This window comes from Mustela nivalis (genome assembly GCF_964662115.1).
Source record: "Mustela nivalis genome assembly, chromosome: 5".
Lineage (NCBI taxonomy): Eukaryota > Metazoa > Chordata > Mammalia > Carnivora > Mustelidae > Mustela > Mustela nivalis.
This window is the reverse complement of record NC_139024.1, coordinates 91,991,392-92,014,381: the sequence shown is the minus strand read 5'-3', so window position 1 is coordinate 92,014,381 and position 22,990 is coordinate 91,991,392. Positions and strand designations below refer to the sequence as shown.

General features: G+C 39.6%; 1 protein-coding gene across 5 annotated transcripts in view; it reads left to right on the top strand.

Moving 5' to 3' along the window:
* The window catches only part of CYP39A1 (cytochrome P450 family 39 subfamily A member 1), a 96,937-nt gene extending 74,434 nt beyond the window's left edge, over window positions 1-22,503 (top strand). For all 5 annotated transcript variants that reach the window (XM_082729690.1, XM_082729689.1, XM_082729688.1 and 2 more), the window contains 4 exons: window positions 1,216-1,311; window positions 2,171-2,259; window positions 17,830-17,917; window positions 20,880-22,503. In XM_082729690.1, coding sequence (XP_082585816.1) covers window positions 1,216-1,311; window positions 2,171-2,259; window positions 17,830-17,917; window positions 20,880-20,951 — 345 coding nt within the window. In that variant the 3' untranslated portion in view covers window positions 20,952-22,503. The remainder of the gene's footprint in view (window positions 1-1,215; window positions 1,312-2,170; window positions 2,260-17,829; window positions 17,918-20,879) is intronic.
* The last annotated feature ends 487 nt before the right edge of the window (window positions 22,504-22,990 follow it).

Below are 22,990 nucleotides of genomic sequence, written 5' to 3'. Positions count from 1 at the left end.
CGTTAAAAAATGATTACCCCTGAGTGCCTGTGTTGTTTAAGTGTCCAGCTCTTGGTTTTGCCTCAGGTCATGATCTCAGGGTTGTAAGATGGAGCCCCATGTCAGGCTCTATGGTGGGCATGGAGCCTGCTTAATTAAGATTCCCTTTCCTTCTGCCCCTTCCCCACCTCTAATAACAAAAAGAAAATGATGACCCTTTCCCATACACCACTTCCTGCTACCATAAAAAGACATATTTTTATTTGTAAGGTGCTCATATTCTAGTTTCATAAGGTAAGTGTTTTGCAGATATCTTGAGGACATTTCAAAATCCTGCAAGGTTAAATAGATACATGGCTTCCAATAATTGGCTGTGGGAGTTACTAATAAAATGTTTCTGTCTCAGTAAAGTTGATAGCCATCTAGTGGTTACACCCCATGGGAGAGCTCTTTGCCCTATGGTTCCTGAACATGATGAAGTAAGGGTGATTTATATATCATGAAAACCTCCAATAACATAAATGGGGAAAGACAATGCAGACTCTCCTGCTTGAGGAAACACACTGCTTAGCCTGAGTCCCATAGCCACAGTGATTCCAAACACAAAATCAACCAAAGAAATGTACAACACTTGCTTTGCCCTATGTCTTCCTAACCAGTTGTCTTCATATTCTTTCTGCCCTAACAGTTGCTTCAGGAGTGAGGAAAAAAAAAAAAAAAAAAAAAGAGGGAGAGATTGAAAGAATCCACTCCCTCTTCCCAGGCCCTATCATGAGTGTCGTAGGGACAGAACACCCATTGCCCTATCCTCAGTGCTACTGTGGCCAGGGTCCGGTCTCAGATTTTCCTGTTCCAGAACCACAACCTGGAAGTCCACTGTGGCTCCCATCACCAAAAGCACTTCTGTAAACCCCAATTTCAAACATCAAAAGCTGCACCACAGCAGGCATATACTAGTTTCTAAAATTTTCTCATTTATCTCATTTATCTAATATTTTTCCCTTGTGTAACCAAATTTATAGACACATGTAACTGATCATCAGAATTAGAACACAGCCGTTGCCTAAATTGGAAAATAGAAATTATCTTTCCAGGAAAGAATTAAGATTTTCTTACCATTGATTATAAAATGTATGTGTCTTCTCTACAATATAGTTGGAGCATTATTTTTAATGACCCAAACTCTCTTGAAAGCAGATTTCAAAAAATAACTCAAAACTGATTTTTCTATCATAGAATTACACTGTTCCTTCTGGTGACTTGTTGATGTTGTCTCCATTTTGGCTGCATAGAAATCCGAAATATTTTCCTGAACCTGAATTGTTCAAACCTGTAAGTTATCACTTTCAATATACTTTGTCCTTTTATTTTAATTTCTTTTATGCCAGGAGTATGAATTCATAGATTAACTATCACTCTATCATTAAACAGCCCTATTCTCTGGTAACTAACAACCAAGTTGACTCTAAAGGAAGAATTAGACTTATAATATGGATGGTATAACATAAATGAGATAGAAAAGTTTTTGGAATAAAATTCCCTAATTTTAAATAAATGATCTGAAAGCCGCAACGTACATTAAAGTAAATATGTCTAGTTCTGATAGAAGACTTCTATTCATCAGGCTGTTGCTCCTGTTATTGGTTTCCAAGGAGTATAACAAAAGAAAAACAAGGCAGATTAAAACTGCTTTACTGTTGCTTAAGATTGGGGAGTTACAGGGCTGAGCAGAATCTTAAGAGTTCATTTAATCCATTCTCTGCCTTTAGGTAAAAGTTTTTTAAAAATGGCACCCAGATGTATTCATTTCACATTCCAAGTTCCCTCCACTAAGCAGGGCTGCCAGTAACTCACTGAATTTATTACTGAGGGCAATTCTGTGATGGGGACTGAGACCTTATTATAAATAATCTTCCTTTTCTGAGGTCAATTCCTCTGAGGTGGCTGATTTACCTTATCATTTACATTTACCACTTAACAGAATTCTTTTTAAATCTTTTTATTTATTGGTTCACATTCCAAAAACACAATTGTGTCTGATATTAATAACAGGTTGGAAAAAAATTACCAACAGCCCTGCAACTTTATATGCGAGGATTAGCTGTACAAAGTCATTTTTAGCCTAGAGAAATAAAGTTAAGCTTATTTATATAAGGCTGATTTGGAAAAAAAAAATGCTTTCTTCCCACAGGAACGTTGGAAAAAGGCAAATTTAGAGAAGCACGCTTTCTTGGACTGGTTTTTGGCATTTGGAAGCGGGAAGTACCAGTGTCCTGGAAGGTCAGTGAGACAGCTGAGCCACGTTTATCCAGAAAGTCTAAGAAAGATGATGGCTCTGAAGGGGAAAACATTGGCTTAATCCCCCTTTTCTTTATTATCAAACTACAGGGAGATCCAGGAGTCCACGTTTCATTTGGTTGGCCAGTTGTATTGTGCGATGTCTTTGTGGGAATGTCTACCATGGCTTCTGATGGGTTACCTCATGAGAACAAAATATTATGATTGCTGCTGTATGATGACACAGGGTCATTAAAAGTATTTTTATAGAAAAGATTAGAGTAGGGCATGCCTTAGTTTATATAATCATGCTTATATTACATGTGAGAGACATGGGGTGGTAAGATCTACCAGATTTGGAAAATAATTAGAAATGGGATTGATCAAAGGGAAGGATTTGTGGAGGGCTGTGGCTTGAAGGTAGGTGGCTGGAAGATGTGGAAATCGAGAAATCAGGAGCAAGAGAAAGTTTAGTGGACAAGGTGTTACGTTTTCCTTTGAAAACTAGTCTGAGATGTGGCAAAATATGAATCCTATAACCAAATTCTATAGGTCAAATCTGAAGGTTGAATAAATGTAACAATAAATAAAACCTCCATAGTCTAGTTTTTCTATTGTTTCTGCTTTTAGAAGTCCTTAACTTTTCTGTTATTAATTTTAAGTAGCCAACCCATGAAACATTGTTCCTAAAGACAGACAAAGCAGAATTTTTCAGGAAAGCGAAGGACTCCATTTGGACACTGTTCTAGCAAAATGGATCTTTTCACTAGAAATTTAATCCCACAGATCTTTAGTATAATCCTCAGAAAATTGCACCCATTCTAAATTTGTCTACTAAGAGCCAATTTATTTTCTCATCCACCAAACACTTAGTGAGTCAGAGAAAATTGCCTTTAAAGTAGCTGACAATCAAAGTTCATCATGAAGGCATAGTCTTATGGCTTTGCAGCTGTCACGCCTTGGAGTTCAGTCCACTGAGGCATTATGAGGACCCCTCTCATTAATGAACACAGAAGGTTTTGCTGAATTTAGTAAATAAGTATTCAGTGCTGCTATCAGCTGCCAACCAAAAATCAGAATGCAAGAATATTGTTCTTGCTCTGAATAATGGGAATTCCAGAAATATGTTTTGGAGGAAGAACCCCTTGTTAGGTACTTCCCCATTGCTGGGAAGCCCTTGGATACAGGAAGGAAGGGAACTCTTCCCAGTAATTCTATTGCTGAAGAAGTCCAGTAGTTTTGCAGAAAAACAGGGAAAAGCAGCAAGAGCTAGCAGATTTCTTCAGCAATGGGAGCAAGCAGAATAAGGAGTTGCCTTGCAGTGGACGTTCTCCTCTTAAACTGTGAATTTAGATGAAGGACTAGAATGGGATTTCCAGTGTTGAGTGGGTTTGTGAGAGTGGATGATCTCAGCACAAAGGAATGTGCTTGCTCTATTGCAAACCCGCCTCCCCACCCCACCAGCCAACAGCCTTAATTTCCCTTGCTTCCCATCCCTGCAAAAGGATGCCTGGTTGACTGTCTCACTGTGGTCATTGATATGGGTTACATTCCAGTGTAAAACAATAGCCCTGATCTTTGGCAAGATACCTCACTTACTTAAGCTTGCTTGGATAGGAAGAGGGTGTAGTAAGTGCTTGAGAGATGGAAATGAAGTATGGATTCCTCAGGAGTAGAAAGTGACCTCAACTTTTTTTGTGGGCCTTTGGGTCCTTCTTATATCCTTGGGCAGTACTAGTACAAGTCATGGTCTTGTCTTGAATTACTAATGAATTACTAATGAAAATCACCCAGCAATGGGAAAATTAGTTCAAACATAGGTCCAGCTTATAGTAGATCAGTAGTAGTAGTGTTCAACCTGACAGGTATCTCTGAAGCACCTGATATTAGTATGTTTATTCTTTCATTCAGTAAATATTTATTGAGAGTATGCTCTCTGGCAGAATAGGGTTCTAGGAGTTACCTTGGAAAACAAAATAAGGGATGAATTGCCTTCCCTCAAGGAAGTTTTAGTCTTAAGTCACTTCAGGAACCACTGGGGAAATTCAAAGACACAAAACATTCTTTTTTTTTTTAATGTAGATTTTTTTTTTTAAGATTTTATTTATTTATTTGACAGACAAAGATCACAAGTAGGCAGAGAGGCAAGCAGAGAGAGAGGGGGGAAGCAGGCTCCCTTCTGAGCAGAGAGCCCGATGCAGGGCTCTATCCCAGGACCCTGGAACCATGACCTGAGTCAAAGGCAGAGGCTTTAACCCACTGAGCCACCCAGGTGCCCCGACACATAACATTCTTGAGTTACTTATAATGTAGCTGGGGAGATGAGACGGAGCAACATGAGAAACAAGCTCTTTTTTTTTTTTTTAAGATTTTATTTATTTGACAGAGATCACAAGTAGTCAGAGAGGCAGGCAGAGAGAGAGGAGGAAGCAGGCTCCCTGCTGAGCAGAGAGCCCGATGTGGGACTTGATCCCAGGACCCTGAGATCTTAATCTGAGCTGAAGGCAGAGGCTTAACCCACTGAGCCACCCAGGCACCCCTAGAGAAACAAGCTCTTCTTAACACCATACACTGACTGGTGAGAAATGCCAGATGACATACATACATAATAACCACCTTTGGAGTTTTGAGGAAGATTAGAAAAGGCCTTAGGGACTAGATGGGAATCTTCGGTAAGCAGCCAGAGGAAAGCATACCTCCGGAGGGCGAGGGACAGTGATTACAAAGTCTGAGGGGAGGAAGAAAAGCAAGCACTCACAGGAATGGAATGGAACTCAATGTATCCGTATGTTGGGGTTTGTGAAGCTCTGCATACTGTTGCTTCTACTTGTGCATTTGAACGATAATACAATCTTAATAATTGTGCCTTATTCAGTAAAATAGCCTTGCAGTACTTTGAGAAGTACTTGTATACTTAGAAATTGCTGATTGCTTTTGAGGAGCGAGCACAGTCAGTCTCTATGGATTTCATGAGAAGTTGCAAATTCAGTTTACTGTAAGGAATTTGTTACATAAACAAACGCATCCCCTTGACTCTGGTTGTTAAGTAGACTTGAACAAACTGTATTTATGTATCTAATTGTTTCTTAACATTTTCACTGTGCTCTGCACATGTCCTGGAGGGCCTATAAAAAAGGGTTAGGAGTGAGGGTGGGAAGGGGTGGATGTGGTTAATTCCAAGACAGAGTCAGGCAGCCAGAACCCTTGATGAATTTTTAGCCCCGCTTCTCTCTCTTACGGCTTTACTGAGGAGCAGTGACTTACTGGAAAGAGCCCAGAAATCATGGGCAAAATCGCAATCATTCCTTTCCCAGCCATTTCTTTTTGACACTTCATTATGAGGCTAAGATTTAAGTGTGTCAAGAACAGAAGAAGCAATTCAAGACTCACTTTTGATACTTGGGTCCAAGTGCTTCTAAAATAAAACATGTTCATTTCTGAGCAGAACATGTCAGAGAAGACCCTCTTTTCCTTCTGTTTACAAACTAGATCTCCAGCTCCTCCGTGGAACACAGAATAGCAGGATGGGGTTTGTATCTATGGAGAGGAAGAAAGGGCACTCTTGCCCCGGCCGGGGGTATGTGGGGGGGGGGGGGATCTTCTACTGCTCTCCCCTCTTTTTTTTTTTTTTTTTTTTTTTTGATGGGCTTTCTCCCCTCATCCAACTCAGCGACTGCTTTTGAACCAGTTCGAAGCCACCTGATCAGAAAGAGGGTTTAATTCCTAGGAAGTGAGGACGGAATTAAAACTTGACGGTGTTGCTGTACTGCCCATGGGCTATTGTCTCCGCATCATCTAATGCCTTCTCTTCCCTTCCTAATAGGCTTCTCTTTCATTTGGGCATCCATGGGATTTGGGGGTGCTGATTCCACCCCCAGCTCCATAGGAATGGAGCCCCGTTCCCTTAGCCCATCTGTAAATCCCATCCCTGTCCCTGCCCTCCTTTCCCACCGTGATTTGCTTCAGTGTTGGTGTATGTTTTAAGCAGTGTAATGAACTACCAAGCTTTCTGTTGAGACTTGTGGGTCAAACATAATCATTCCTTATGGGATGTGAATAAAGAAGCATTTGGCCCCCAAAACTGTTGGCAGCTATTTTGAGACGATAAAAGCAGGCAGTGTTAGGATGCAGTTGGTACCGTAGAACAGTGCAGCAGAGGCAAACTGCCTCCCTGGGAACATCGCTGAGCTGCTGGAGTGATCTCTGCCCAAGGCCAGCGTCAGCTCTGTTTTCCAGGTACATAAAGCAGTGCATTCCCTTCAATATAGGAACCAGTCAGATGTGAGATCTCTGTCACTTGCAACCAAAAACATCCTAAGTCATATAATTTTCCTCAAAAGCGAAAGTGTTCTTCCAAGGTTTATTGAATTCCACAAAATACTGTGTTAACACGCTTAGCCGTATCCATGAATTGCTTTTCTAAATAGCTTGCCCTTTGCAGAGGGGCTGAGTTTCCTTCACTGTGGGTGTATCACAAAACAAAAGTAAATGTCACATCTTAAATTTTTTTCTGGAATCTGGAATTTAAAATATACCGTGAGATCATTTTTATTTGGTGAGTACTTAACCTCGCTGAAGTCAGTACTGTTCCTTTGCCCTTTGCTTGAATAGGAAACTAGAAACACTGTATCTAACCTCCAAGCTCATAGTTCATCTGTTCTGGAGCTTCGCCTCTAGAAGGGGTAGTGGGAGGATCTCCAGTAGCAACTCTTGAGAAAGTGCCCTCCTGCTTTGACGAAATAGAGAACAATGTGCCAAGTCCAAGAGAGAGGTGCTCCCATCCTTCCCTCTTTTACTTCTTACAAGCTTTCTCACCTCTTTCCCCTCCTGTATAGTTCCCATTCTCTTCTCTTTTCCGCAGGCTTTCTTCTTGTCCTTCTCTTCCACTAACCTTTATTCCTTTCTCCCCTCCCTACCTTATTCTGGGTTTCCCCCCTTATTCAGTGTCAGCATCTGCCTGTTCACTCTACAGATTACGTCCTCACCATCCTCCCCAATTAAAAGTGTTTCATGTATAGCTGAGACAGTCTTTATCATTGTGAATTTTGTACTGAAACTAAAAAAGTTGATAAACTACATATTTTAACATATTTCTTTTTCCCCTTTCTCCTTGTCAACTTCTTCTAGATCAGTGCTTCTTAAAGTGTGATTCCCCAGACCACCAATAGTTAACACTACCTGGAAACTTGCAAAAAATGCAAATTCTTTGGCCCTTCCCCAGACCTACCGAATCAGAAACTTTGGGAGCAGGTCACAGCAATGGGTGTTTTAACGAGCCTTCCAGGGGACTCTGACGCAGGTGAAAGTTTGATAACCCCTGGGCCAGAATACTTTGCGTCCTGCCACCAAACTGATTTCATTTTCATTTTCCTAAAAGATTTCAAAGACAGATGAGGTTGTGGGGAAAATACTTCCCCTTTAAGCGGAGTAGCCAGGCTTCCATGAAGGATGCCTGTGAAACTATGTCTGTCTGCTGCCTTCTCTGAATTCCAGGGCGAGATCATTCTATTTTCATAAGCTGCAGCTGGTAGCAACTAGGAATATACTTCAGAGCCCCTGCTCCTGGCAACCGTGGCAGTTTTCCAGTCCATGCTAGCATTGCCCGCAATGACTTCGGGGGAGGGAAGGAGCAAGAGATTTTCTTTTCAAATGCGAGAGAGAGAATAATCTCAAAATCAAGATGTTAAACTAAAATCATTCATTTCCTGTAATCTTATCATCCCTTTAGTACCCCCTGCTTCTTTCAGATGGAGCCCTGCTGTGGACCCTCTACTTCTCCCTCTCTTTGGCCATCCATGACACCCCACCTCCTAAACCAGGTCTTCACATACCACCATCAGGTGACATGAAGGCTTCCCAAGCCTTCTCCCATGCTCTGATGTCTCTTCTTTCAATCCATCTTACTCACCACACACAGATTAATTGTCCTCAAATAATCAACTCAGACTGTCACTCTCATTAAGACTCTGGCACCACTGTCTACAGGCCAAGCTCATCAGCCTAAAACTCCAGACTCTCCATGATCTGATGCTGATTGTACCTTTCCGAACATGGGGCGGCGCTGCCCCAGAGGGTCAACCAGCTGCCCGCAATGACCGTGTCTGCCCCTTCGCTTGATCGTGCTCTCTGCTGTGTGTCGAATGCCCACACTCAACATGTCTACTTAGTTAAGGCCCATTTCCTTCCATCAGGGTCTAGCTCAGGTGCTCCAGATCACAGCACTCTCTCCAGACTCCAGACTTCCACAGCCCTTTTGTTTCTACCTTTACTCATAGCGTCACGCTTTCTGTCTCTCCATGTGCATTACGAGTGTGAGGTCTGTTTCGTCAAGACTCTGTGCTTTTGAGGCCTGTGTAGTAGTGCTCCCTGAACATTTATCTACAAACAGGGAAAACACACAAGTACGAAGTATTTAAGGAATTTTCAAAATGTTCATATTTTAATGAGCTTTATTTGTAGATGTGTAATGTTGTCCTTGTAAGTGTAAAAAATAAATCTGTTGTAAATAATATGCCTCATTATTTTCACTGTTTTGACATAAGAGCATTAAGAAAACATTCCTAACATGAACATAGCTCATCTTGCTTGTGTAAAAATACAAATTTATGAAGCTCATTTTCTTTGACATAAAAAGTTCTTAATGTCACAGATATGTATATGTTAGTATCTGATATTTTAGGTACCCAACAAAATTCAATAACATAGTAAAGGCTGGAAAACACTTTTTTGCAAGTGTAGAAAAAAAAATGACTAGTGAATAATTGAGGTAATTTTGCTACAATATTCAAATATTTGGATTTAGAGAAAATGCCATTTTTAGTATATATTATTCATTATCTGTATTATTAATTCACCTTAGCTTTCCTTTAAATAGGTTATCAATCAAAATATCTAGAACTAATATGAAATATGTTAACTGTATGCTCTTTTAATGACTAATACTAACTTAATAACTAAACTAACCTAACACTCAAAGATAAAAGAAGAAAAAATATTAGACCTCTCTAATACACAGCATGCACTGGTCAAAACCTCCATTATCATTTTACCAAATGGGAAGTGGAATTTTATAATTTTAAAGAACATTGCAGGGACTCGAGTTAGTTAAGGAAATGCCTTATGGACTGTAGTGGGAAGCTCTTTTAATGAATTGATAAATATATTTTCTAATTATCTCTAATCAAAACCTATATAGTATTGCTAACATGTTTACACTTAAATAGCTTGTGAACATCGGTCTTGTTTCCATTCTCCTTCTACGTCATAAAGGAACTCTATGTTGAGGCCCTTCTATAATGCTCAAAGAGACGGTGTTTCCACACACAGGTAAAATTTTTGAATAAGCACAATTTATTCACTAGGTCTGCAGCACATTCAGGATCAAAGACCCAACCTTATCCCTCAAACCCTCCACGAACAGGGTCCTCCTGCTCTGCCAGCTTCATCTCTCATCACCTCACCTCCTGGAAGGCAGGGTGTGAAGCCCTCACTGACTCCTCGATGTTCCAGGGCCCCTTGTGAGACTGTGCCTTGGAACAGGTTGTCCCTCTGCCCTGAGAGCCTTCTTTCCTGGAGCAGCCGCCACCCTGCCTTCCAGAGTGTTTATTGTCCTTAGGCTGCCACTGTGCCTCTGCTCTAAGGACTGGACAGAACGAGTGCCAACGGCCCTCTATGCCAGGGCGCCCAGCTCACAGCACTGCACTGTTCTTTAGCAGACTGGTGTCAGGGAAGGGCTAAAGCCAGAGTGGCAAGAAAACAGGATTTGTTTGGATCAAGTGGAACTTGTAAAACTGATGTGTAAATCACAAATGCAGAATTAGCCAGTATTTCTTCAGGGCTGCCAGGTAAGCATTGAATATTGGGAAGTTCCCGCTTATTCTCCTGACCCAAAACGTCAGCTCGGTTATCGGAGGAAGGGATCTCATCCAATTTACTTCCAAGAAGGGAGTTAGCTAAGTACTGAGAATTGGTCATTTTAGTCACTGGGAACTTTAATGTCAAATTTCATATGTTGGTGCTCGCGACATTTTCCATTTGCTATAAGGGCTTCATGGGGCTTTAGGAGATACCACTCTCTTTTTGTTATTCTACTACTTTGGCTACTCCTTCCCAGTGTGCTTTGTTCATCTTTCTCACCTTCCTGACCTTCATATTTTGGAGTGTCCCAGAATTCTCGTGTCAGAGTTCTAGGTTTGTTTTTTTTTTTTCTTTTCTTTTCTTTTTTCTATTTAACTTCCTCCCTAAGTGAGCTCTCTGGTCCCACGGTGGTAAATAATCCTCTGCAGAATGATGACTCTGTATTTATATCTCGTATGTCTCCAGTCCTGATTGAATCCCTCCTAAACATCAGGCCCGTTTACCCAGCCTCCCCCTCAGCATCTGCACTGCATGTCTGGACAGCAACCTATGCTTAACAGGTCCAAAACTGAGCTCCGGAAGACAGCTCCTCAACCTGCTCTCCCTTCTGTCCCCACTATTGCTGAGGTAAAGAGCAACTGTATCCGAAATTCATCTGCAGGTCAAAAGTCACTCTTGACTCTGTGTCTTCCACATCCATAAGGCAAAGCCCATCATCCAGAGGATATCCAGTCTCTCACTCTGACTCATGACTATGTCTACCATCCTGGTCCAAGTCACCACTTTCTATTGTCTGAAAAATATGTAAAGTCTTCCTAATCAGTTTTCTGGCTTTCATCTACATCACCTTGTGTTTCATTTTCAGTGTAGCAGACAGAATAATTCTTTTGAAACCTAAGTTGTATTTGCTCAAAATGATCCAATGACTTTCCGTCTCACTGAATAAACTGTAGTCTTCAGCATGCCCCATGGGCTCTCTACTTGCCAGGGGTATCTCTCTCAGCAGCCCCCCTCCCAGCTTCTTGCTCATCTTTGGCAATACTAGTCTCCTCGTTGTTGCTCATTCTTCTTCCTCTGGATTTGTGCACCTTCTACTGCCTCTGCATGGAATTCTGTACCCAGATATTCATATGGCGCATTCTCGTCCTTCATTCCAATGTCTGCTGAAATGTCACCTCTTCCTGGAGAACCTCTTCACCTGAAACATTGCAGCACATGCCATCATTCCCTTTTTCTCTTACCTTGTCTTACTTATTATTTTAGTAGTTATTCTTGTACCTCATATATGCATTCCTTGTTTATTTATCTGCTGCCTACTCTAAGACTAGAATTTAAGCATTTTAATGAAAGCATGAGTGGGTTTTTGTTTGTTTGTTTGTTTATGGAAATAACTTTTGTTAACTTCAGCACTTAGAAGAGCATAAAGCATGGAAAGACAATAAATACCGAATGGTTCAATGAATGGAGATCACATTTTATCATAAGAACTCTTAGTACATAACGTGACAGTTCACTGTTCCCATAACTCTCACTGTTCCAGGAGGGGTAAGGAAGAAGGGCCTATGACTTATATCCACACCCTTGGTTGTCTTCTCCAAATTTGACCCTTAGTGTTCTGTGACGTTCGCTCCAGTCCCAGTTCCTCATGGAAGATGAGGTGCTGTTTCCTTCACACTGTCTCCAGCAGAGATAGGAAAGTGAGGCTCTTCACACCTCCTATTATATTATTATCTCTTTATTCTTCAAGACTATCTCACAGGACCATGTAAGTGCATCACTCTTGACTGCACATTTAAAAAATTATACAGGTTTGATTTCAGACCATCACAACAAAGCAATTAGAGTGAGTCAAATGAAATCTGTGGTTTCCCAGTGCACATAAAAGTCATGTTTATGCTACACTGTGGTTCATTAAGTGCGCAATAGCATTATGTCTAAAAAATGCACATACCTGACTTTAAAAATACTTTATGGCTAAAAAACGCTAACTATAAACCATGCTGAACTTTTGGCAAGTAGTAATCACTGGTCACAGATCACCATAACAAGTGTAATAATAATGAAGAAGTCTGAGATACTGTGAAAATTACCAAAATGTGACAGGCACAAGGTGAGCACATGTTGTTGGAAACATGGCAGCAGTAGACTTGCTCAGTGCAGGGTTGCCACAAACCTTCCATTTGTAAAAGAAGCAGTGTCTGTGAAAGATGGTAAAATGAGGTATGCTTGTGGTACAGTCAAGAAAATATAAAAATTGCACATGGCGGGGGGACGCCTGGGTGGCTCAGTGGGTTAAAGCCTCTGCCTTCGGCTCAGGTCATGATTTCAGGGTCCTGGGATCGAGCCCCACATAGGGCTCTCTGCTCAGCAGGGCACCTTCTTCCCCTCCTCTCTCTCTCTATCTGCCTCTCTGCCTACTTGTGATCTCTGCTGTCAAATAAATAAATAAAATTTTTTAAAAATTGCACATGGGGCATATGGGTGGCTTAGTCAGTTAAGCATCCAACTTGTGATTTCAACTTAAGTCATGATCTCCTGTTTCGTAAGATTGAGCCCACATTGGGCTCTGTGCTCAGCCAGGAGTCTGCTTGAGATTCTCTCTCTCTTCCTCTGCTCCTCCCCCTCCACTCATGCTCTCTCTCTCTCTCTTTCAAATAACTAACTAAATTTTTTTTTAATTGTACATAAAATATTTCTTTTACTAGGGCACTTGGGTGGCTCAATCAGTTAAGTGTCTGACTCTTGATTTGGCTTGGGTCATGATCTCAGGGTTGTGGGATTGAGCCCCAAGTTCCCCAAGGTCTCATAACACCCAAGTTGGACTCTGTGCTCAACACAGAGTCAGCTGCAGACTCTCTCTCTCCCTCTCTTTCTGCCCCTCCTACTCATTCTCTCTCTCTCAAATAAATAAAATCTTTAAAAATATATATTTCTTTTACCATAGCCCAAGAGAAAAGCACTTCACAGAAGTCCCCTATCCCTACCATTGTCTCCTGTAACACAGCTGTGCTTGTCTGTTGCAAAATAGCTGCAGAGCAATCACCCTCCTTTTCGCTTCATCCCTTCCCCAAGGACTTGCTTTCACTCCAATATCCATCACCTTCCTCCATTGGTGCATTTCTCCAAGCCTAGGTGTAGAACAACACTGGGGGCTTTTGGCATGACTGTCCACCATTGTCCTTCGGACTTGAGTTCTTCAAAACAGTCCTTCGTGGGCATGGCACACCATCTCCCCCTCTCTTAAGATATGTTCAAAATATGTATTCTTCAAATTCTCTACTGAATAACTGACGGCCATTTCAACACTCTCTTTCTCTCTTTCACATAGCCCCGAAAGGCAATCATCTTTTTTTCCTATGAAATATTATGCTCCATATCTATAAAGAGGAAATTAAATATTTACCCCCAAATGATCAAGGCTGGTCTCTCTCATGATAGAGTTAGTGTATTATTATAAAAAACAGTGTTTCCTTTTTTTCTTTCAAATCTTCAAAGATGTTTTTCTGTTGTCATCTGGCTTTCATAATTTCTGATGAGAAGTCTGTCATCATTTTAATTAATTAATTAATTTGCTTATTTATTTATTTTGTCTCCCTCCTCCCCCGTGGCTTTTAAGATTTTTTCCTTTGTCACTTTTTTTTTTTTTAATCTACTAAGTATTTTTATTCTACAAAACATAAAGTTATGTCATGGCCATAACAAATGTAGAAATAGATAACAAATTAACAAGCTTGTACTATCTGTTTTGAAAAGTATTCTTCTTATGATTCAATGACATGTGTTGAAAAAATGAAGGGACTTGATTCTAAGTAATCAGTATTTTTTTTAATTTTTTATTTTTCATAAACATATATTTTTCACTTTTTTTAATAATTTGGTTATGATTTGCCTTGGAATAGTTTTCTTTATGTTTCTTTTGCTTTGGGTTCATTGTACTTAGCTCTGTATATTAATAGTTTTAACAAATTTTAAAATGTTTCAGCTATTATTTCTTCAAATATTTTTCTTATCTATCTGCATCACCAAATTACATGTATGCTAGAGTCCTTGATATTATTTTATAGGTTACTTATACTCCATTTATTTCTTTTTTTAGTCTTTTTATTTTTATTTTTATTTTTTAAAAGATTTTATTTATTTATTTGACAGACAGAGGGGCAGTGAGGCAGGCCACTGAGCAGGAAGTCTGATGCGGGGCTCTATCCCAGGATCCTGAGATCATGACCTGAGCCGAAGGCAGAGGCTTTAACCCCCAGAGCCATCCAGGCGCCCCTAGTCTTTTTAATCTATGTACTTCATTTTGGATATTTTCCATTGTTCCAATAAGTACCATGATCTTTTCTTTTGCAGTGGCTTATCTTCTGTAAATCCCACCCAGTGTATTTTCATCAAAGAGACTATATTCTTCATTGCTATAAATTCAGTCTGATTTTTTTAATTTTCCCATTTCTTTCTGCATTGTGCTTCTTCCTTTTTGAACATCTGGATTATATCTAACTTGCTATCTCTGAGATCTGTCATTTCAGCATCTATTTCTTTTGAATGGTTTTTCTCTTACTTACATGCCATATTTCCCTGCTTCTTCTAGGCATGATTATTTTTTTAATAAATTCAAGACATAGATGTTAAGTGTTACAGATACTAAATTTTATTGTATTCCTTTAGTTTTAGGCTTTACTGTGGCATGTAGTTAGTTGCTCAGAAAAACAAGTTTTGAAGACTTGTTATTAAGCTTTGAGGAGTGACACTTAATTTTAAGATAAAATAATACCACTTCCACGGCCATAACCTTTTTTTTTTTTTTTAAAGATTTTATTTATTTATTTGACAGAGAGAAATCACAAGTAGATGGAGAGGCAGGCAGAGAGAGAGAGAGAAGCAGGCTCTCCGCTGAGCAGAGAGCCCAATTGCGGGACTCGATCCCAGGACTCTGAGATCATGACCTGAGCCGAAGGCAGCGGCTTAACCCACTGAGCCACCCACGCGCCCATAACCTTTTAAAGACCTAATCAATTGTCTTTGTTACAGGATCTTCCCACTCTGGTGGGAACACAAGCTTCCATAACTTGTGGGAGTCCTGTGCATTACTCAGCTTATGGCTCCTTAGCTTTCTTTTTCATCTTTCTTTCAGCTACCTCAGTAGCTTTCTCTCACTTGCTGAGATCAGTACTCAGTCAAATACCCAAGGAGACTCCCATATCGGAAGCACTCTTGCTGCCCCTGTGAAACTTTCTCCTCTCTTTTATTCTTTCTTCCAAATTCTTCCCTGAACTTTGATCTCTGTCTTTTTAATGTGATGAGACCCTCAGGTCTGTGTGGGCTTTTCCGTCCTTGCACTGTGACCTGGAATCTGCCATGGATGGGGAGTTGTAGATTGCAGGACTCACCTCATTTATTTCTTTTCTCTTGGAAATTTCCATCCTACACTGTAAGTCTTGCTCAGTTTTGCTGGTTTTTTTTTTTTTCCTTTCTTACTCAGTTTTTGAGTTATTTAGGGCAGGACATGGCCAGAAGTGGAAGTTCCATTTTGTTAGGAATTTGACAGAAATTTAGTTGTGAGAAATTCTGAGCCTGCACAAAAATTAGCAGACTTGCTTTTTCTTAGAATTGCTTTCTGATTCAAATGAGTAAATATTGTATATATTTTACTCTAACAAACATTGATAGTCCTTAGAATAAATTGTTTTTAGCCCATATAAGTAAGTAGGGTCAAATTCACATTATATATATTTGTGAAGAAGTGATGTGTTATCTAAGTGGGTTTTAACAATAGCTGGAGTACTCAGGATTTCATTTGAAGTAAAATGTCAAGATGTTTCAAGAATACTAGTAGGCAACAAATTTAATTATCTGAAATGAATATAAGATCACTCATAATCATTCAGTTGTTCAATGAATATTGAGGATTCAATGGAACAGTGGTTCCCATCATTTGTGAATACAATAGTTTATAAGGGGGTAGGGCTTGCAATTAATTAACTGTAATATGGTAGGATATAGTCAGATTGTAAAGACATTGGTGGAAGACTATGTAAAGTGCCACTGAAGCACAGAGAAAGAAAGCTAGAAAGGACCGGAAATTGAATTTGTTTCCATCATCTATTCATTCATTGATTCTTCCATTATATTACATTCAGAACATGATTAGGCACCAGTACAGTACTCTGCACTGATAAGTCCCAACAATACAGTTCCTCCTCTAGGAGAGAAATGGCTAATAAGCAATTGCAATTCAGTGCAATAGATGCTATGGCTGAGGTGTGTACATGGGACCACAGAAGTGGAGAGGAAGCATGCCTTGTCATTGAAGCAAGTGATCAGAGAATGCCTCCAGAGGAGACTGAGCTGCAACAGAGAGTGTCACATTCAAGAGATGTTAGGGTGGCTGGAGCATGGGTTTCAAAGAGGAGTCAGTGGGGAGGAAGTTGGGGTGATAGAGAGGCGGCATATTTTCAAAGGTTGTCCGTGTTCTCCTATGGCCTTTGGAAGAAAATAGGAAACATTTGACAGATTATGTCTGTGACTGTGTCAAATGAAGATAGTTTTACATTTTAAGTTCACTCCAGTGGTAGAGTGAAGGATAAAATAGAGTAACGTGAAACTGGAAACAGGAAGATTAGTCTTGAAGCTGAGCTAATTTAGTAATCCTGGAGATCAATCATGAAGAACCTCACTGAGGCAATTGTGGAGAGACTAGAGATAAGGAGAGAGATCAGGTAGTATTGAGAAGATAAAACAAAAGGACCTAGTGCTTAACTGGATATAGAAAGTGAAGCAAAGGATTGAGTCTCTGATGACTTAAAATTTTCTGACCTGTTGGGCCAATTGTATTCATTAAGAGCTAGGACCCCTACGAGGCATTGCCTACCCCAAGGAGAGCTCAAAACAACCCACTGAGATGCAAGAAAAAATAGCAGAATTCCATTTATATTCTTCTCTATATTTTTAGTTTCTCTTTGTGTGTGTCTGTGTCTTGCAAAGTATGTAGTAAACTAATACAGTAGTATGTGTATATACTTTATCAGTAAATGAGTATCAATGTGTTGTCGGGTATACTCAAATATTTCATTATCAGGGTGTATGATCAAAAAGTTTGGAGACATCTGAGTAAAGAGTTACAAAGGGAATAATAAATGTGATAGTTACGGGAAATTTGGTAGTGATGGGGTAGTTATGGGTATTTGCCTATGAACATTTAGGCAGTAATTTCTAATGGGCAGTAGGAGTCTAGATCAGACAAGTGTCCAATAGAACTTCATGTGATCATGCAAAATGTTTTAAAGATGCACTGTCCAGTATCGAGATCAGTAGCCACATACGGCTATTGAGTACTTAAAATATGGCTAGTACAACTGAAGATCTGAAATTTTTCATTTGGTTTAACTTTAATTTATTTAAGTTGAAATAACCACACATAGTTAGTGGCTACCATGATGGGAAGCACTGATATGAACTTTGAAGAAACCTGGACTCTCATTTGTTAGTGCTGCCACTGGCTAAGCATTTTACATACATTTTTAAGCTACCCTCTGGAGTAGACAGTATTATAAAAGAAAAGAACAAGTTTTTCCATATTCTATCTTTTTAATGGTAAAAGTTCCTAAAGTGAAAAAGAGCATCCTTGCTCTGATATATGCATGCTTTCTAGATATTCTCTCTTGGTAGATATTTATGCATCTTTCACAACCAAGTGATAATTTCATATTTTCTTTTCAGGTGGTTTGCTCTGTTACAGATTCATATATGCATTATTTTAATACTTTATAAATATGACTGTCGTCTTCTAGATCCATTACCAAAGCAGGTAAGTGTTTTCAGGATTTTAAATATCACGGTTTTTAATTTTGGTATAAATTCTAACACCTTGGTTTTAACTACTACAGATAAGCTGCTAATTTCCTTATGTAGGCTTAATCTTAACAGGTGTTTTACATGGAACTGGACTGAGAAGATACCCCTTAATTCCCTTACTTCTGGATCTGACCTATATGTCATGGAACCACAAGACCAGCACCAAATAGCAGTGTTCCCACCACTTACAGTGTTAAGGAGGTCCCCAGTGAATTCACCAATTTTTGACATTGTTTCTTGCGCTAAATTGACATGGCCTTAATTTTGGGCTTATTTCCCTAAAGAGGTGTGTCTATGGGTCCCAAAATGAATCATCAGTTTTAGAGGCAAGTCATAGACCTTAGTCTATTTGGGAAGCAACAGCATGGAAGAAAAGAGCAGACAGTGAGCAACAGTAAAGACAGTAAGCAAGAATGAAAAGTCTGTGACCTTACTCCTACCACTGACCATTGAATTGTCTAATCATTGAACTCCTCTGTGTTCCTATAGGTCTGTTCTCCTAGACTAGTGTCTTTCAAACATGTGCAAACATCAGAATGACCTGGAATCAAAATACTGGACTCCCACCCCTTGACTGCATGATCTAGGACATCTGGGGAGGGGCAATAATTTGCATTTTTAAAAAATATTTAATTTATTTATTTGACAGAGATCACAAGTAGAGAGGCAGGCAGAGAGGAGAAAGCAGACTCCCCACAGAACAGAGAGCACGATGTGGGGCTCAATCCCAGGACCCTGGGATCATGACCTGAGCCGAAGGCAGAGGCTTTAACCCACTGAGCCACCCAGGTGCCCCAATAATTTGCATTTTTATCCAGTTCCCAGTGCTGTTGATGCTGCTGGTCAGAATAACACTCTTTGAGGACCACTGTCCTAGGCAACAGGGAAAGTTTAATTCAATTCCAGATGTTTGGAAGTCATTTTGAAGACTCTGGATAAAATGTGCTGTTTCAACTGAGGATAAAGCTCAGAAATTAAGCATTGCAATTTCAGGGCTGTTCCCATAGCCTGTTGTGCTTTGATTTACTCTTGATATAATAAGGCTAATGTATGGAGGGATAAATAAAACTCTTGGGTGACATTTCAATAGAAATTATGTAAGTACCTAAGTGACACAGACAATATTATATTACTCATAAATATGCACATTTCAGCACTTTCTCCTGATTTCTTTTGCACTTCTATTTTGAGTACATTAACTACCAGCGATGAAGAGCCCTCAAAATCCTACCATGAAAGGGAAACCAAAAAACCCTTCACAAAGGTTCTCAGCAAGTATAGTTTTATTATCAAAATGAAGATCAGGGCCAGGAATATACTCACAAAATACCAGTTCCTGGTCCATTGAGTTGTATGTCACAATTTTGCCCAGGACTGATTCCCCATCCAAATATTTTCCCACCAGTGAGAGGACACAGAAATGCCTTACCAGATAAGAAGGATGACATTTGTCAAAACCATGTAAACCTAACTCCAGCAATCAGTAATTTTCACCAGTTTCTTTGGCAAGATTTTGCCCAGTTCTCTCTTCCTAGCTAAGAATTCTATTAGTTATATTTATTATACTGAGCTACACAACATTCTATTTCTGTTTTGACATACTAAGAACGTATTTTTTAAAGATTTTATTTGTTTATTTGACAGACAGAGATCACAAGTAGGCAGAGAGGCAGGCAGAGAGAGAGGAGGAAACAGGGTCTCCGCAGAGCAGAGAGCCTGAGGCAAGGCTCGGTCCCAGGACCCTGGGATCACGACCCGAGCCGAAGGCAGAGGCCTTAACCCACTGAGCCACCCAGGTGTCCCACTAAGAACATTTTTAAAGAAATATCCCACAAAAGGGAAAAAAAGAAATATTTCATTTTGTAAAAAAGTATGTCTAAATGAATTCTCATGATCTCAAAGGGCATTTCATTTCATAATTCTTATTCTAGAAAGAGATAAATTAAAATTATGCAATTGTTGGATTTGTTTTAATAAGGTACAATGAGGTGATCAAAAAATACAGGGAATGACCTTCAAATTACCAGGCTCTTGTATAAGATGGGAGGGGATGGGCTGCCAAGGCATGTTCTGAACACTCTTGTCAAGCATGGGGGCATCTCTGGGCTTGGAAATTAGCTTCCCCAAAGAAATATACTTGTCATAGTAACAAAAATCAAATTCTAGAACCCCCAATTTTAATTTTTCTGGAGTCCAGTGTTTTATTTTATCTCAAAAAGTCTTAGGAAATTAATTTTAACTCATTAAGAACCAAGAACTAAACAAATACTATAGAGCTTTCCAAGATCCACAACTAGGCAGCAGTGTCCAGATGCTAACAATAGGGGCTGTTCATTTTGAGCATTTATAAGACCAACTTCATTTCTCCTGCAAAAGCAAGCACATTTTTGCTAAATGTTAAAGTTTTGTTTGTTCATTTGGTTGGCTTTGTTCTGTTTTGCCTTTTGGGGGGTCATGAGTCCTTAGATAATCTCACAAAAACTATGGATCCCTTTTTTTAGAAAAGTATGTAACTTTTCATACCCAGAAATTTGCAGTTGCAATTTCAAGGAGTCCATGACAACCCTGCACCTCATTCTGTCAATGCCCCTAGGAATCTCCGTGTTAAGAAGCCCATTCTATGTCTTGTTGCATTCAAACCTGACAATAGACTGATGACTTAAATTGGAGTGATTGTCTTTTCCCTGTTCTTGATTTCCGCCCACCCTCAAGGCTGATAGAACAGGTTGCAAATGTCCATTCCTTCAGTGGAAGGCTAAAATTGATTCTTGACATTATAAGACACATAAAGCAAACACATCTGGTTTTCTAAACCTAGACTTTGTACTTTTAGAGATAATTACACTTGAATAAACCTTTGGTCTAAAACCTTATGTCTCTTAATTTTTATATTTCTTCTACATTTCTGCTTTTAGAATCCTCTCCATTTGGTGGGTGTCCAACAGCCAGAAGGACAATGCCGAATTGAATTTAAACAAAGAAAATGACATCTGTATTTCCCTGATATGTCGTAGTCAAGCAGAGAAAGACAACTATCATATGATCTCCCTGATATGAGGAAGTGGTGATGCAACATGGGGGCTTAAGTGGGTAGGAGAAGAATCAATGAAACAAGATGGGATTGGGAGGGAGACAGACCATAAGTGACTCTTAATCTCACAAAACAAACTGAGGGTTGCTGGGGGGAGGGGGTTTGGGAGAAGGGGGTGGGATTATGGACATTGGGGAGGGTATGTGCTTTGGTGAGTGCTGTGAAGTGTGTAAACCTGGTGATTCACAGACCTGTACCCCTGGGGATAAAAATATACGTTTATAAAAAATAAAAAATTAATAATATGTTAAATAGGAAAAAAAAGAAAATGACATCTGTTGGGTCTAAAGAGGGCTGGGGCCTTCTGGAAGAGTGATTGTCCCCATCCACTAGCCTGGCAGCATCTAGACCTGAGCTCTGCTAAAACATACTGCTTAACTTAGTTTTAGGATTTAGTTCAAGAGCATGTCTAAATGGTAGGTGTATTTGGTAACTTAAGAGTAGACCAAGAATCTGACATCACTCTCACGAGGTCTGAATACAGGGGTTATAGAAGATGTTTAAATGATTTTTAAACGATGCATTTCCCCAGGAGTTGCAATTTGGTTTCATGCATAACTGTATTAAACTTTAAATAGAAATAGTGCCACTTGAATGAAAATCTTAGTAAACTATGAAGGCCACATACTTAAATTTCTATTTTGAAAAAGGCTAAAAGTCTTAGAGTCTAAGAAAATATTAAAACAGTTATTTTTTTAGTTTTCTCAGTATTATTCCCAAATGGCAATTGCAATTCTTTTTTTGTTTTTAATTTTTTTTTAAGATTTTATTTATTTGACAGACAGAGATCACAAGTAGGCAGAGAGGCAGGCACAGAGAGATGAGGAAGCAGGCTCCCTGCCAAGCAAAGAGCCCGATATATGACTCGATCCCAGGACCCTAAGATCATGACCCGAGCCAAAGTCAGAGGCTTAACCCACTGAGCCACCCAGGCGCCCAGCAATTGCAATTCTTAAGTTCTATTAATATAATTTTTTATGGTAAACAAGACTAGTGCTGAAACAATGAATAAAAGGATAGCTTTCTAAGACCTGTGAAGATGGGGAGCATGTCTTACACTCTTTCTGTGCTCAGCTACACCAGGACAACACCTTCTGTATAAGGTTTATTCAGTAAAGGTATGCTGATTGATATATTGATTTGTATTTTAATGAAGGTGAAAGTACTCTTGATTCAAGACATTAGTAATTATAGGTAAAGAGGTAATATTTTTGTGGGTAGAAACAGAAGTAAAGTGAAGTCAAGGCAAATAAAAGCATTTGAATGTATTACTTAGGACTTCTGTCTGAAATATTTACTGTGAAACCATGAAAAGAAAACCTGTCATGCCCCAGGAAAAACACACGACACTAGTAACAGAGTGCTCAGTGATGTCATGATTTGTCCTCTAATATTCAGTAAAATGCTGCTTGCCTCCTTTATTTCACAATAAATAAGCTTTGTGTGCATGTTGTCCTCTGGATTATTTGCTCCCCTGTGCTAGAATTATCCTGCAGAGTTGATAATGATTGCTTAGTCATCTATTTCCTACCAATGAGCAGATGACTCCCTAGGAGAAAATTAAGTACCCTGGAGTGCATTAACTCTTCTAGGCTAATACAGTGATTCTGAAGCTTACCAGAATCTACCAGCTTACAGCTTAGCTTAGCAAGTTTGGGGTCTAGAGATGGGAGGGGCTGAAGGAAGCAGCTTAGAAGAACTGGAAGGGTCTGCTAAATATGGCGGGAGTGTTCTTCGGGTAGGCATGTCTTCCCGAACAGCTGAGGCCCAGAATGAAACACAATATTTGCCTATAATATGCATTTCAGCTGAATTTGCAGCCACTCAGGGCTAGTGTTTATCTCCATACTCTTGCTTGATAAGGGTAAATGTTAGCTGACAAGTTGATGTACTTTAAAAAAGGATGCAGACGCAGGAGATCCATTAAACTTTGAT